This window comes from Topomyia yanbarensis, chromosome 3 (assembly GCF_030247195.1).
Source record: "Topomyia yanbarensis strain Yona2022 chromosome 3, ASM3024719v1, whole genome shotgun sequence".
NCBI classification, from domain to species: domain Eukaryota; kingdom Metazoa; phylum Arthropoda; class Insecta; order Diptera; family Culicidae; genus Topomyia; species Topomyia yanbarensis.
Genome location: NC_080672.1, coordinates 84,926,899 through 84,942,189, shown reverse-complemented (window position 1 = coordinate 84,942,189; position 15,291 = coordinate 84,926,899). Strand labels below are relative to the sequence as shown.

Here is a 15,291-nt window from a genome sequence, read left to right as displayed (position 1 = left end):
AATTCCGGTTCCGTAGTTACGGGTTTGAAAGTGCGACTACACAGAAATTTCCATAAACTGGTTCCTCTATGATATCAAAATTATGCAAAACTTTTTAAAATGGGTATAAAATTACTTGCATTTGCTAGTCTAGATCACCAATGACAAACCAAAGTCGCTTTGACATTGCTCACCTTCAACGGTTCCTGAGTTCATAGAAGTAGGAACTGAGTAATGTTCAAAGGGGGTAACAAAGGAACTTCGAATTTTTATTTTTGGTGCCAATCGTCTTTAAAATGTATGAAACGTCGAAATTTGATGTAATTTCGAAAAAAAAATTGACAAAAATTGAGTTTCTTGGATTTTGGCACATTTTTACTTTTCTTATACAGAAAGGTTATGCAATCACTCTTAAAATCGTGAACCTAATCCCGGTAACGCACTCTTCCTCTCCTCTGAACCCCCCCCCTTAGATTACCTCTCATTAAACACCTTTACACCGAGCAAAAAGCATCTGAGAATTTCATAAGTCTCGTGCCGAGACTCTCGGCATATGAACCAGCCTTCTGACGATGGCATTGAACGCTTTAGAATGTCATAGGCTGGCTTATGAATTCATTTATCTTTATTCATGCACTCCATAGAGTACAAATAATGTATTTCATAAAACAGTCTTATGACTTCGCCCCAATATATGCGTTAAAGAATTTCATAAGTTTTTCTCATAAAACCCGTATGAGATCTGTTATTAATTCTATAAAATTTTATTTTGTTTTTCATAAACGTCACTTTTGTGAAAAGTTCATAATTGTTTCTTATGAATTTAGCACTGGCCTTGACGGCCAACCAGGAGCTAATAGTTTCAGGCCAGCACTTTTTGGTTACCGCTGTTTGAAACAAAAGAAGTGAGATTTTTAGTCAAATTGCAACAAAATTTTAAATAATTGTTCTTTATGTTATTAAATAAATTACTGTGAGCAATAAGTTTACATGGTTATGATTTTTACAGAAGATATTCTGGTTGCAGTTGAAAATCGAAGAATTGACTTGCGTCTTTCGTTTTTCCCTATTTGCAGAGTGGGCAACTAAAGCGCATCTTGTGTACATGATAGAGAATCAACTAGCGCATCATCTACACCAGTTGCGCTTTAGTTCCGCACGCTGAAAATAGGAGAAAAATCGAAAGGCGCAAGTTCACTATTTCGATTTTCAACTGCAACCAGAATACCCGATTATTTGAAATGAAATAAGTTGTGCATATAATTAGTGCCTGACGCGTATTTTTTAATTATCAAAATCATTTGAGAAGATGTAACAATCATTATCATTCCGTTGTCAAGTCCAGTTTCCCAGTTGTCAAAGTCTGGTTTCCCAGTTGTCTAAGTCCAGTTTCCGTAGGAAATATTGACGAAGCATTGCTCATTATGCACAAATTTTAATATTTAATGAGAGTTTTCTCTTCAATCTTCTGAAGGGATCTACACTTGGCGGTTCATTTGTCCCGAATTGAGTTCTACAAGATGACCAAACGAATGAACTCATGATGAATGACGTTCATGTTTGACAATTCTCGGTGGTTTGTTTACTTTGTCAGTTGCGTGAGTTCGAGTGCAACGGGTGCCCATCTGTTACATTCAAACTCACGTAACTTCCATGTAAACAAACCACCGAGAATTGTCAAACGAAGTTCATCCGGCTCATTTTGTGGGGTTATGTCGGTTGGTGTAAAACATAATATCCTCTCAAGGTTGATTTTTGCTGTTGATTTTTTGTCTACTAAAAATGTTCGAGCCAGACATGTTCTATTTTTTATATAAATGCACAATAAGGCCATTACAAATATTTTTTAAAAATTATGTCACCCCCCCCTTCAAAATCGCTGAAAAAAATCAGGGGGCAAATAATTTTTTTAAAATAATCAAAATTCAAAAAATTTTCACGTTTTATATAACAACAATAACTTCCATAGAGTTTTGCTTTTCGTAACTGAACACTATTATGGTAGTTTTAGAAATTACCATCCCATCATCAAATGAAACGTTTGCTGGTCGCGGAAGGAAGGACCCATCTGTGTATTATCAAACAAACATCTCATGGAAAGGCTAATACAGACCGACTTCTGAATCGATTCCATTTTAAACGCCACAGTCGATAGAGACATAATCAATCGTTGCATTCGAAAATAATTTAGATAAAGAAACAACCTGAATTCAAATCAGACTCCTGGAGATTTATATGTGGTTCAATATTCAATATACATGAGCTTTAGCGAAAGGTTTTTGACATTTAAAGATTTCATATGGGATCGTAGTATTCATACCGTATTTCCGCAGCCATATGTGCGATTCTTATGAACTTGATCAGATCAAAATCTGCTACCAAACCTTCCATTTAAGGCTAAGCTTGTGAAAATCGAATAAGCCGTTTTCCAAGAAGCCGAAGAGACATTAATTCTGAAATATTCCAAGAACCAGAAACATGCGAAATTTTCGAGATAGACGCTGGAATCAAAAGAACTTTGTCTGGCCATCAGCGATCAAGAATGCTCTAGCAAAGCTAAATATAGATCTTACAAATAATGGTATCATCGGCACTTACCGCAGGAAGAACCGGGAATCCATTATCGATGTCATTTTTTGTAGCCTTGGAGTAACCGGAAAGATGGACTGAAAAGTGTGCGAGGATATATCCACAGCGACCACCAAGCGATCTGGTACAGCATTGATAACAGGACTATGAACTACACATGTGGGAGATATATAAACGAGTGAAGATGGAAAACAGCGATTTTTCACATGAACGTGTCCGTCGAAGAACTTGAATTTGAGGGTATCCTCTTCAACCTAAATGCGAACGAGCTCACGGCACTACTAACAAAGGCGTGTAATGCGACCATACCAAGAGATGGGAAACTGAGAAACGGTCGCCGGGTGCAATACAACGATTATCGATTTACGTATAAGTTGCCTCCGAGCTTGGAGAAGAAGTCGGAGATCACTTCGGTTTCTCATCTCGCTCAGCTCAGAAGCTAGAAATCGCTCCGCTGCAATAGCAGGGCAAGTAATCAAATTTACCCGCGCGACGCTTAGCAAAAATTGATTCCTTCTGCCTAGTGTGTGATACGTGAACAAACAATGAGTGACAATGCCAAGCAAAAGTATATCACGATGCGGGCAAACTGTGTTGCTGTTGACTACACGAAATATCCGGTAATACCATCAATTCATGAAGGGGAGCAAATGTTGAAGGTGAACTTGAAGTTCAACGTAGCTTGCGGTACTTTATGCGGTGCAATTCCACCATTTACGTCATGTGGTACTGAATATGTTAAAAAATATTAGTCAAGCAGAATCATTCGCTTCCCAGAACAACATGAAACACGTCATCGAATGTAATGACATTTTAACGAAGTAACAACGATTACAGCAAATGTTTCTAAACCAACAACCAACACCACCAATAAGGAATCTAATACCGATGAAGAAGGATTTACAATAGCGACCCGTAAGCACAAACAACAAATAAGAACATCCGACGATGAGCAAGATGAATGCAGTACCGATGATGACATGGACGTAAACGAAAACGCAAGAGAAGACGGATCAAATGACCCCGAAGGTGCGCTCCACGGCTCAGTTGTGCTAACGCATTGAGCCGTGTCAAATATATTTAAAATTAAAAAGAAGTCAGAAAGCTCGAGGGAAGCGAGCTGCAAGAACCGCTCTCAACAAAGCAGTCAAGCTGTACAAGAAAGCCTTGCCACAAAGCCAACGCGAATTTCCTTAGGAGAGACCTACAAAGTTGGCATAACAAAGATAAAAGGCTCAGCTGCACCACCTCAAAGGTGCCCGGAAAAGATGGAGGTCATCATCGAAAGGTTTTCCCCACAACATGAATCTATTTTCGCCGTACAGTGAGGAGGATGATCACAAAGATGAAGATCGATTTACCAACAAACAGCTTATCGAGATGGCGAAAGCCATAAAAGTGGAGCGATACATGAGAGCCCGGATATGTTCAAAACGATCCGATAATTGGAAGCGACAAAAGCTGATGTTGCTTCCGATGCCGGGACAACATGGAAATCTTTCAGCGTAGTTAATATATCCCTGGTAATGTTAGAGAGATTAAGTAATCCTGAACAAGCTAACGAAGTACGCGGACCGTGAGAACGGCATCTCATGTAATTCGGCTTCCTTATAGGCAGGTCTACAGTGAAATCCATCCAAACGGTTGTGGGGACTGTGGAGACAGCGGAGATAAGGATATCGTTTTGGCGTGGTGGTTCCCTTAGGCGTGAAGAATGCTTCAATAGTACTAGCTGGGAAGCAATCGCCCATTCGCTGTACAGCATGAGTAACTCTGCAGGATATTATAGTGCTACTTTCAGTACCGAACACTGATCTACGAGACAGACAAGGGGGAATCACAACTACAACTGACGTTCCTCGACTCGACGCTGTGGAACGCAGTGTACGATGGAGTATTGAAGCTTAACCTTCCCAGAGACATAACGATTTTCGGCTTCACGGATGATGTGGTGTTCCAAGTAATCGGACAATCGCTAGAAGAGGAGACACTCGACACGGAGACGATTGCCCATCATAAAACAGAGTTGATGATGCCTAGCAGCCGAAAGACAGCGCGGTCGGAAAATATATCATCGATTTGAACTTTTAAAGTTACGATGATTATGTAAGGGGAAGGCTGTGAGAGCAACCACAGCTTTGCTTGAGGCGCCAGTGTACTGGGCACCACGAACCAGCGGAAATCGCTGGACCGAAGCATGTGGGCAGACTAGTTTCACCGTCAGGAACAAGATCGAGTAGGTCGAGTGAAGCACCAGCGGTGGGTCGTCGAGTTTTCAACGAACCGGAAGCAGCGAACCAGAAGCTACGCTCCATCCGGTATCGCCGAATTGTCCTCGCCAAGTACTGGTTGGCCCTTTGAGTAGGATTTATGGACTATGCGAGTAGATTGCGACAAAACTGGGAGCTAAATGACTCGCGCAACAGGCATCGGTATCGGGAGAACTTCCGACGAGGAATTGAGATGGCTCGCGAAAACAGGAACTAAATGGTTCACAGAAACGGGAGCCAAATGGCTAACGGAAGTTCACCACTGCGATTAGCTGGATATGTGTTCGGAGCTAAACCGCTCTAATGTATCATTTTGTCTTAAGACTGAATCAGCCTCCCTACGATATAACGCTTCGATGCAGTCTCGTGGAACAAAAGGAAGGAAGAAAAGTGAGGACTGTTAGTAGTGGTTAGGCACTAAAGTGAGTCCCACCTAGGGCCAATGCAGTTTTGAAGCTATTTAAGCATACTATAAAACATACAGACGTTTTCAGATATCGACGAACTGAATCTAGTGGTATATGACGGGTGTAGCTTAAAAAGTCGAGTTTCAGAGTGATTGCACAGTCTTCCTTATATGAAAAAGGCAAAAAATGAACTGATGATTGCTATACATTTCATAAATCCGTACGACTACCAAATGAGTTTCTCTGATGTGGTTACCTACTGCGCAACAAGATGGAGAAACATGAAAAGATTTCGAAGATGTACACGGAACCGAGCCGAATTACTATCATGTACCAAGCAAACAAATCTACAAGTCTTCAAGCACAAGCGATAAACCAAAGCTGATGTTTCCACTAGAGTTCGAAAAAGTATAGTATGCACAGGATGTACGTTCGCCAGGCTACTGTATACGAAATACGCAATGGAAAAAAATATCAGAGAAAACCATATCTGAGATGAATAATTACATTGACGCACACTTTACCTTTGGATTCATTCCAGAATGTTTTCCAAAAGTGAAATGTTGCAATCCTGTTTCTGTACATTGTTATCGAGCATGTTCACCTTTGACCGATTTTCATACCTTGTGTGTACAGTCGGTCCATGTGCCGCCACAACGGAACGAAACCTATTCAAGCAACCAAAAGTTAATACCTTAATGTACTCTTAATTCTTAGAGAACTTTCAAGCTTTTATTGGGATTTTAGAAATTGCACTGTTCGGAAAATTATTTAAAACGAAAACTTTAGCATCCCTTTCCTATGTGAACTTTTGATTGATTCAGTAATGTTTGCTTGAATTTTTCTAGTAAAACAAATAGCTCAACCTCGAAATCACCCTGCGGAAACGTCCACGAGAACAATCGAAAGAAAATGTAAAAAGAAAAAAAAATTGTGATTATTAAAATAAATATTTATTTTTTGTTTGCCCCCCCCTTCAGAAAAAAATTTGTACTTGGACATAATTTTTAAAAAAGAATTGTAATGGCCTAATATCCATAAATAAAAAACTTATGACATTCATTCGAACATTGTGATGAATTTCATAGAGCTGTTCTATGGAAATCAATATTTCTACTTTGTTTTCTGCTTATAAATGTCAGAAATTTTCATAAATGGGCACCTATGGCGTTCATTCGGACATTTTCATAAATTTCATAAGACGCTCTTATGAAAATAATAAGAGCCATCTCTTATTATTTTCATAAGAACGTCTTATGAAATTTATGAAAATGTCCGAATGAACGCCATAGGTGCCCATTTATGAAAATTTCTGACATTTATAAGCAGAAAACAAAGTAGAAATATTGATTTCCATAGAACAGCTCTATGAAATTCATCACAATGTTCGAATGAATGTCATAAGTTTTTTATTTATGGATATTATTGTGCATTTATATAAAAAATAGAACATGTCTGGCTCGAACATTTTTAGTAGACAAAAAATCAACAGCAAAAATCAACCTTGAGAGGATATTATGTTTTACACCAACCGACATTTGGAAAATTTCCCCTCCAAATCATAAGACAGACTTATAAAATCCACTTAAAATCCTTATGTCTGAAAATCATAAGACGTTTTTATGGAAATTTCATCTAAATTTTGCTCGGTGTAGACCATCACGCCATTCATCTAGGTGGTATTCCCCCCTCTCAAAATAAACAAAACGAATCAAACTCATGAAATTGATAAACCGGAATAATTAATATATGAAATGATATTAAAAAAAGTAAATGAATAAAATGAATTGTGCGAATTTGAGAACCATTGCTTTAGAAAGTTCTGAAATGTTTCATCATTTAAAAATTACTGATATTATACAATGCCTTACATTTCTCTTTTCATTTTTTCACTTTCGTTTTTCTTTTCTTGACGGTGTCGTAAAAGATTATCTGGTATTTCTGTTTTATTTATGAACCTCATTTAATTTTCTAGAATTTGGAACGTTCAATTTCTTTTGCAACTGGAAGGTGTCGTGCCCTCAAGCCTCTTAATTCTCTTTCCGGTGATATGGTTTAATGAGTCCTATGCAAACCAATACCATGAAAAGGACTACTAATTGTGACTGCCATTGCAACTTCAATTGAAACGTTCTCAGCAGAGAGCAGATATGGGCAACTGAAACTTTCGCAGAATCATTAACGGAAACCTTAGAAGAATCATTATACCCTAAGTCAAGGTGTAGTTCCGTGCCGAGGACTTAATGACTGAAGGGTCTAAAATATGCCAGTCGCGCACGGAGCATTTTGGGTTTTGTCCTTACTGTGTTATGCGAATCTCTGACACAGTGGACCATTATTTTCTTCGCAAATCGTGGAAATCAGATGATCGTGTCCCATTTAAACCTGATATGGCTCGCTATATGCGTTAACATCCCAACTCGCTTGGCGTCCTCTAGTTGTTGTGCAATTTGTGTTGGAGATGAAATGTACAGTTCTCTAATCAACAATGGTTAGAATAGCACAAATCAATCTCCAGCATAAACGTACAGCAACTATGAATTTATCTCGACTCATGCAGGAAGGTAAAGTTTCCATAGAATTGGTTCAAGAACCGTATTTCCATAAAGGAAACTTCTATTTTGGAAAGTTACTTAACACTGCCTTCATTGCTTACAACAAGACAGGCATGACTAACCCACGTGAAATGCCTCGTGCTTGCATTCTTGCAAATAAGGCTATTGACGCCTGTCTCATATCGGAGCTCACAACTCGCGATATCTGTGTTGTCACAGTTACACTGACTGTCGGAAACGTAGACAAAAAATATATATATATATTGTTCAGCATATCTACCGCATAACGAGTCATCTCCTTCTGATGATTTCAAAAGCGTTGTATCATATTGTAGCAGAAATGGGCTTCCGCTCATTATCGGCAGTGATGCGAATGCTCATCACATCATTTGGGGCAGCTCAGACATCAATTTGAGAGGCTCTGAACTGATGGAGTACATAAGTAGTACAAATCTCCATATTCTGAATGTGGGAAACCTACCAACTTTTGCGAGATCTGGGAGGGAGGAGGTGTTAGACATAACACTTTGCTCTGATAGAATTTTGCATGAGCTGGGAAATTGGCAGGTTCCAAATGAAACTGAACCGTCTCTATCCGATCATAAATATATATTTTTCGATCATTTTGATGTCACCTTCAATGTGGTGACATATCGTAATCCTAAATCTACAAACTGGGACCTCTGTTTAGAAAACTTGGCGACTGAATTTCATGGATATTTTCCAACAAATAGTCAACTAGACGACTTAGATGACCTCGTGGATACGACAAACTCATTCATATTAGCATCCTACGAAGAAGCTTGTCCACTTCGTACTGTTAAATCGACTAGGGGAACCCCTTGGTGGAGGGCTGAGCTTGAAAGAATGAAGAAAATTATGAGAAGAGCTTGGAACCGGCGTCAGCGTGATGACTCCAGGGCTTTCAGGTCAGCTCGTAGTGCATATAAGAAATGTCTTAGATCTGCAGAACGGGCTGGCTGACAAAGCCTACTAGCCGAGGCTAGCAGATTAAATAAAATTCTCTCCAAATCGAATGATTTTCAGATGAACTCCTTAAAAACCAGAGATGGTGTTTTTGTGACGGACGAAAAAGATGTTCTTAATTGTCTCTTCGACACACACTTTCCAGGTTGTATCCATCCGGAGTTGAACAATGGTCACAGATCTCTTCTGGTGATTTGGACTCGTTTCCACTGAATCGGTCAAGTGGACAGTTGACAGCTTTGCTCCATACAAATCACCCGGAAAAGATGGAATACTTCCCGTGCTACTGCAAAAGGGATTTGATATTCTTAAACATGTCTTGAAAAAGATTTTGCTTTCCAGTCTTGCTACCGGGTATATCCCGAAAGCATGACGAGAAATAACTGTTAGATTTATTCCCAAAGGGGGGCGCTCAAGCTATGAAGAAGCCAAGAATTTTAGGCCTATCAGCTTAAGTTCTTTTCTTCTGAAAGCTTTGGAACGGATAATCGATCATCACATCAGGAACGTTAGTTTAGTTGAATATCAACTGCACAAAATGCAACATGCATATCAATGTGGGAAATCCACGATCACACTGCTTCACGATGTTGTTTACAACATTGAGAAAGCCTACTCGCTCAAGCAATCTAGCTTGGGTGTATTCCTAGATATTGAGGGTGCTTTTGACAATGTGTCCTTCCAGTCTATTCTGGAAGCGACGCGCGGTCATGGAATATCTACATGTATCTCGGGTTGGATAAACGCAATGCTTAGTAACCGCATACTTTGCTCGTCACTGCGACAGGCTGTGATACGGAAGTTGAGTATTTGCGGTTGTCCTCAGGGCGGCGTTCTGTCACCTTTGTTGTGGAACTTGGTAGCTGACGGCTTGTTGAAGAAACTCAATGAGCTTGGATTTCCAACCTACGGGTTTGCTGACGATTACCAAATACTAATTACTGGATTTTGAATCAAAACAATCTTTGACTTAATGCAACAGGCATTAAAAGCTGTCGAACAGTGGTGTCGACAAGTTAAACTATCAGTTAACCCAAGTAAAACTTCAATGGTTCTTTTCACGAAGAAGCGAACAACAACCGGGGTTCGTCCCTTGCAGTTCTTTGATTCTGAGCTACTGTGTGCAGATCAAGTCAAATACGTTGGAGTCATATTGGATTCAAAACTGAATTGATCTGCTCACATTGAGTTCAGAGTCAAGAAAGCGTGCATGGCCTTCGGGCAGTGCAGACGAACTTTTGGAAAGACCTGGGGTCTCAAACCTAAATACATCTATTGGATTTACACGACAATTGTACGTCCAATACTGTCATACGGCTGCCTTGTGTGGTGGCAGAGGGGAGAGGTGGTGACAGTCCAGTCAAAGTTAAACCATCTGCAAAGAATGGCGCTCATGACGTTGACTCTTGAGGCACTTCTAAATATCAAACCATTACACATACACCTCAAACAACAGGCACTATCATGTGCATACTGACTGCAGGTTACTGGGCTTTGGAACAGTAACCATGTTGATCTTGCTACCAGTCATACACGATTGTGGTCACAAATGGTTACATGGGGTGAAGATATTCTTGCTCCCAGCGATATTACACTCACATGTAGTTTTCCTTACAGGACATTCCATGTGAAGATTCCCTCTCGAGAGGAGTGGTTGTCTGGCTTTATGGAAAGACAACAACAAACGCAAGTGGTCTGTTACACTGACGGTTCTCTGATGGAGGGACGTGCTGGTGCTGGTGTCTACTGTCGTGAAATGAGAATGGAACAATCTCACTCACTAGGTAGATACTGTACTGTATTCCAAGCAGAAATCTTTGCGATTATGTGCGGAGTGCAATCGGCCCTTCAACTGAGTTTGTCCGGCAGAGTTATAAACTTCTGCTCCGATAGTCAGGCTGCAATCAAGGCCCTTAGCTCAGACAAATCCCGGTCCAAGCTAGTGATCGCGTGCCGAACCCAAATCGAAGAACTAAGCATTGTCAACACTATCTACCTTGTCTGGGTGCCCGGACATTCTGGTATTACTGGAAATGAATGGGCTGACGAATTGGCCAGGGCAGGTTCAGCGATTGACTTCCAATTTCGACAAGTTGGATAAGGGAAAAAATACGGTCCTGGGCTTTGTCCGAGCACCGCAATTATTGGGGAAATCTACAAACGTGTCGCCAAACAAAGGCGTTTCTAGAACAACCGTGCCCAGTGATTTCGAAAAATCTCCTACATTTTTCGAAGCTCCACTGCGGCATGCTGACCAGGACCTTAACCGGCCACTGCAAACTCAATTATCACATGGCAACTATTCAGCGCGCTGAGTCTTTTTCATGTGATCTTTGTGAATCCGACTACAGAACCTCATATCATCTGATATGCAACTGTCCAGCGGTAGCGCAATTGCGATTTCGAGTCTTCGGCCGTCCTTATATAGACGAAACCATGTTTGGACGACTGAAACTCAGAGACATACTAAAGTTTCTTATCCAATGTGGTAAAGAGCTTTAGACTTATTCGCAGGCAAGTTGAACTACTTGTGAGTTTAACTTACCTGTTATTTATTTTTGTTTTTGTGCTGTTTTTTTCCGCCCTCTTAATTCTACTTCCCCACACCTCCTTATCCTTTCCTTCCGCTCAGGAAATGATGAAAACACACGGCAAGGCACAAATTCCCGACTACATACGGGGAACGTGCCATTTAAGCCAATATATTCTGATTCCTGATTAGAAAAATCATTACACTTCTACCTCCCCCCCCCATCGAGAGTATAGGGGGTCCACGGGAAACTTTTTTCCCGAATCTAATTTTTTGGATACTTTTAGACTTTTATCCGCCATTTTCAATAAAAGTTTATACCAACACAATGAATAGGCATTTTCAATAATATCGTCACAAAACAGGTAATCCTAGTATTCTAATGACATATTTGAACGCATGTTGCATTCAAAATTCAACAGAGATACGAAAAAATTAAAAAAGCACGTGGATGGTCTGTTTTCAAAATTTTCACCTACAAACATTCATTTTACCGAGTTAAGTCGAATATTTTTCAGAGATACCTAAGAATTTTTTTAATTGTAGTATTTATAAACACTCAGTATAGAATTAAATTAAATTGGAGTTGATATGGTTTTCGAATTTTGTTCACATGCTTTCCTATAGTGCAACGTTTTGAAGGGATAACCCTTCATCTTCAGCGAAAAGGTTTGAATGTTAATTAGCTATAGTTTTCTCATATTATGAAGAAATTTTCGCCGGCCTCTTTGGAATGTATATATTTTAGGTTAAGATGTATAGTATGTATTATGTAATTTTAATCCACTTTAACCTTTATCATATCTTTTCAAAGACATTTTAATCCGTGTGTGGTGTACTCTAACTCTAAGTTTATCTTTTAGAAACAAAGGGTTTTAATTTAAGTTTTAATACGTTGAAATACAATCAAATATTTGCCTCACCCATTAATCTCACACTACCTGCTGTTTCAACGTCCGTCTACTGTTAGCTTATGGCAGATGCACCCACCTCTGGTGGCGTATATTAGACCATCCGAAGGGTACCAGTAGACCGTGCATAAGCTCTGCCCACACCTTCCAAATCTAGACAGAAATATGAGGCAACCATTCCTAGCCAAACAAATTGGAAACGAACTCTTACAACCAATCGCAGGATAAAAAAATTGGCGTTCGGATTTGAACTAAAAAACCGGAGAATTTAATTAAAATAAATATATAAAATTAAATTTTGTTGACAGGATATTTCACGGCAGTCATAGCAGGGCGGATTATACCAATTATTTGAACAAATAACTCAATACGATTGACTGATTCGGTACCAATTATTAGGCGCGTAAGAATCAACGTAAACATGAAGCAATTTGGCAGCACATATCAGCAACGATGGTCCCATATTTATATAATTTTTATGAACACTCGTAGCGTTACGTCACGAATGCTAGCAAGCAGACTGAAGAAGATTTGAAGGTTAACAATGAAGAATTTCAACTTTCACCCGAAGAGTATATTTGTCAAATTATGTCATGGAAGGCTTCTGATGGGGTACTAAATGTATACGATCGGGCGGCGCTATATAGGGTTACTGTACCTTATTTGATCTTAGCTCAATTATTCATCCCACCCAATTTAATACATTAGTTGGAGCAGTGCCTGCTGACTTTGTGTAACAAACTGGCTCAAATGGTTTGGATGAAAAAGGGAATGTTCTATACGAGTTTTCATTTCAACACACAGGAGCACTTCACAATGATATTTAAGAAACATTTTAGACCCCATTATCAATCAAAGAGTGGGACCTAACTCATTAGATAAATAAGAACTCGTCCACCCTACACCACAAGATACTGATGGGATCGGGCTCGAGAATCTCTTCAAATGGATTTTTTTGTTGCCTCTATAGTAGTAACTCTTCTGGCTCGCTTCGCGAAATACAAATATTTCACAATGAAAACCTGCAGCTTTTTAAGTACTAATAATACATACTCAAAATCCTTTTTGAAGGTAACGAGAAAAATTTAAATGTGGATTTGAGATCGGGACTGTTGCGACATATTGACCAAAATCATTTCCAGATAACTTCAAAACACCTGTTTAAGCATTTTAAACCTCTGAATTAGAATCATGTTCATAGAATACAATAAGTTGGGACAGGAACAATATATATATATATATATATATATATATATATATATATATATATATATATATATATATATATATATATATATATATATATATATATATATATATATATATATATATATATATATATATATATATATATATATATATATATATATATATATATATATATATATATATATATATATATATATATATATATATATATATATATATATATATATATATATATATATATATATATATATATATATATATATATATATATATATATATATATATTACTTTAAACCAAAATAATATATTCCAAATATCTGCTGGAACCAGTCTCGTTAAGCTTCTAGTCCCTTCGAAAGAATGAATGTATTTTAAATCCACCGAACCCAATAGCGGGAGTGGCCTTTGCCGACACTATTCCACTTTATTAACTGTATACGATAGGACGTCACTAGATATAATAAAAATTTAAAGCAGCAAACCAATCGCAGCTACAGGTACTTACCATTAAAATAAAATACCTCATCGTTGATAATTTCGATGCAGTCACGTCCAATTATGAAAAGTAAATCCTTCAAACGACACGGCACTTGCGGTTTCACCATCGAACACGCACGGATCCCTTGAAGCTGGAAGCGGTTCCAAATTGAGTTCCACTCTTACCGGTGCTTGTCGATGCACTGAAAAAGCTATTCAAAACTTCTGACCATCGAAACAACTATTTACTCATCCGACTTGGTCATCACCGCCGTCCGGCAGCAAGCGCTCAATAAGCGACAATAAATATCTCATACATTTCCCCATTAGCAACGAAACAAAAAATGCTGAACCGGCGAGAAGATGCAAAGAATTATAAATTCCGACGAAAAAGCACACTATCTGCAGAACGGAGATGGAGAGAAAACAAAATTCAACCACACAGCGAAGAAAGCTTTCGAACCGGGCGGTGAGCTGCGGTACGATTTGTGGGAAGAAGGACCGGTGCCCAGGAAAGTCGTTAGAAAGGTAACAAAAACAACAACGAAAGAACCGGAAAGAGAAAGATAAGAGCTCCGAAAAGCTACTTTTTATGCAAAATAATTGTCCAAACGTCTGGAGCAGCATCAATAGCCCCACCGGGGAAGCCAACGCATTATGTCCAGAACTCGACGGACGTGAGGGGATGGGTTAATGTGAACGTCTGAGCGGAGTGTCGTTCAACCGAAGATGGCCCTAAATTAGTTCCCACTGATTCGCTAGTTTTTTGTTCTTTTTCGCGGAAATCGGTGGACTAACTATTTGACAGACACACTGTGCTGTTGAAGGTGCTTGAGCCTGCTCGATTACAGTTTGGTAACAGACCTACGAAGAGCACTAGAGAAAAGCAAACTGGCTTATGTTCTTGACTAAATTACCACTTTCAAATTTACTATGCTTAGTGATGGGACATGATATTCCGTGGTTTGTATTGTAACATCTTTCGTATTTCATTTCTTTGTTTATCGTTGTCCTCGTTTCGTATTTCATTTTTCGTTGCTCGTTTTTTGTGTCTCGTTTTGCGTTTTTTGTTTATCATTTTTTGGTTTTTTTTTGCTATATATTTTTCTGTTTTTCCTTGTTTCGTTTCTTCATTTTTATTTTTTTTTGGCTTTTCGTTTTTTTGGGTCCTTTGTTTTTATTTTTTTTTATTTTTTTGTTTTTTTGATTTTTGATTTCTTCGATTTTTTTTGTTTTTTTCGTGATTTTTTCCTTTTTTTCAGTTTGAAAGTTTTTCTTTTGTTTTTTAGCTTTTTTGTTTTTACATTTTTTGGTTTATTTTTCTTTTTGAATTATTTGTGTTTTCGCGAAAAAACTAATTTCTAAGCTCTTTCAGTT

General features: G+C 38.6%; 1 protein-coding gene across 1 annotated transcript in view; it reads right to left on the bottom strand.

The window, feature by feature from the left end:
- The window catches only part of LOC131689545 (uncharacterized), a 45,200-nt gene extending 31,096 nt beyond the window's left edge, over positions 1 to 14,104 (bottom strand). Inside the window, exon 1 of the mRNA XM_058974733.1 lies at positions 13,943 to 14,104. Coding sequence (XP_058830716.1) covers positions 13,943 to 13,963 — 21 coding nt within the window. The 5' untranslated portion in view covers positions 13,964 to 14,104. The remainder of the gene's footprint in view (positions 1 to 13,942) is intronic.
- Positions 14,105 to 15,291: the final 1,187 nt, after the last annotated feature.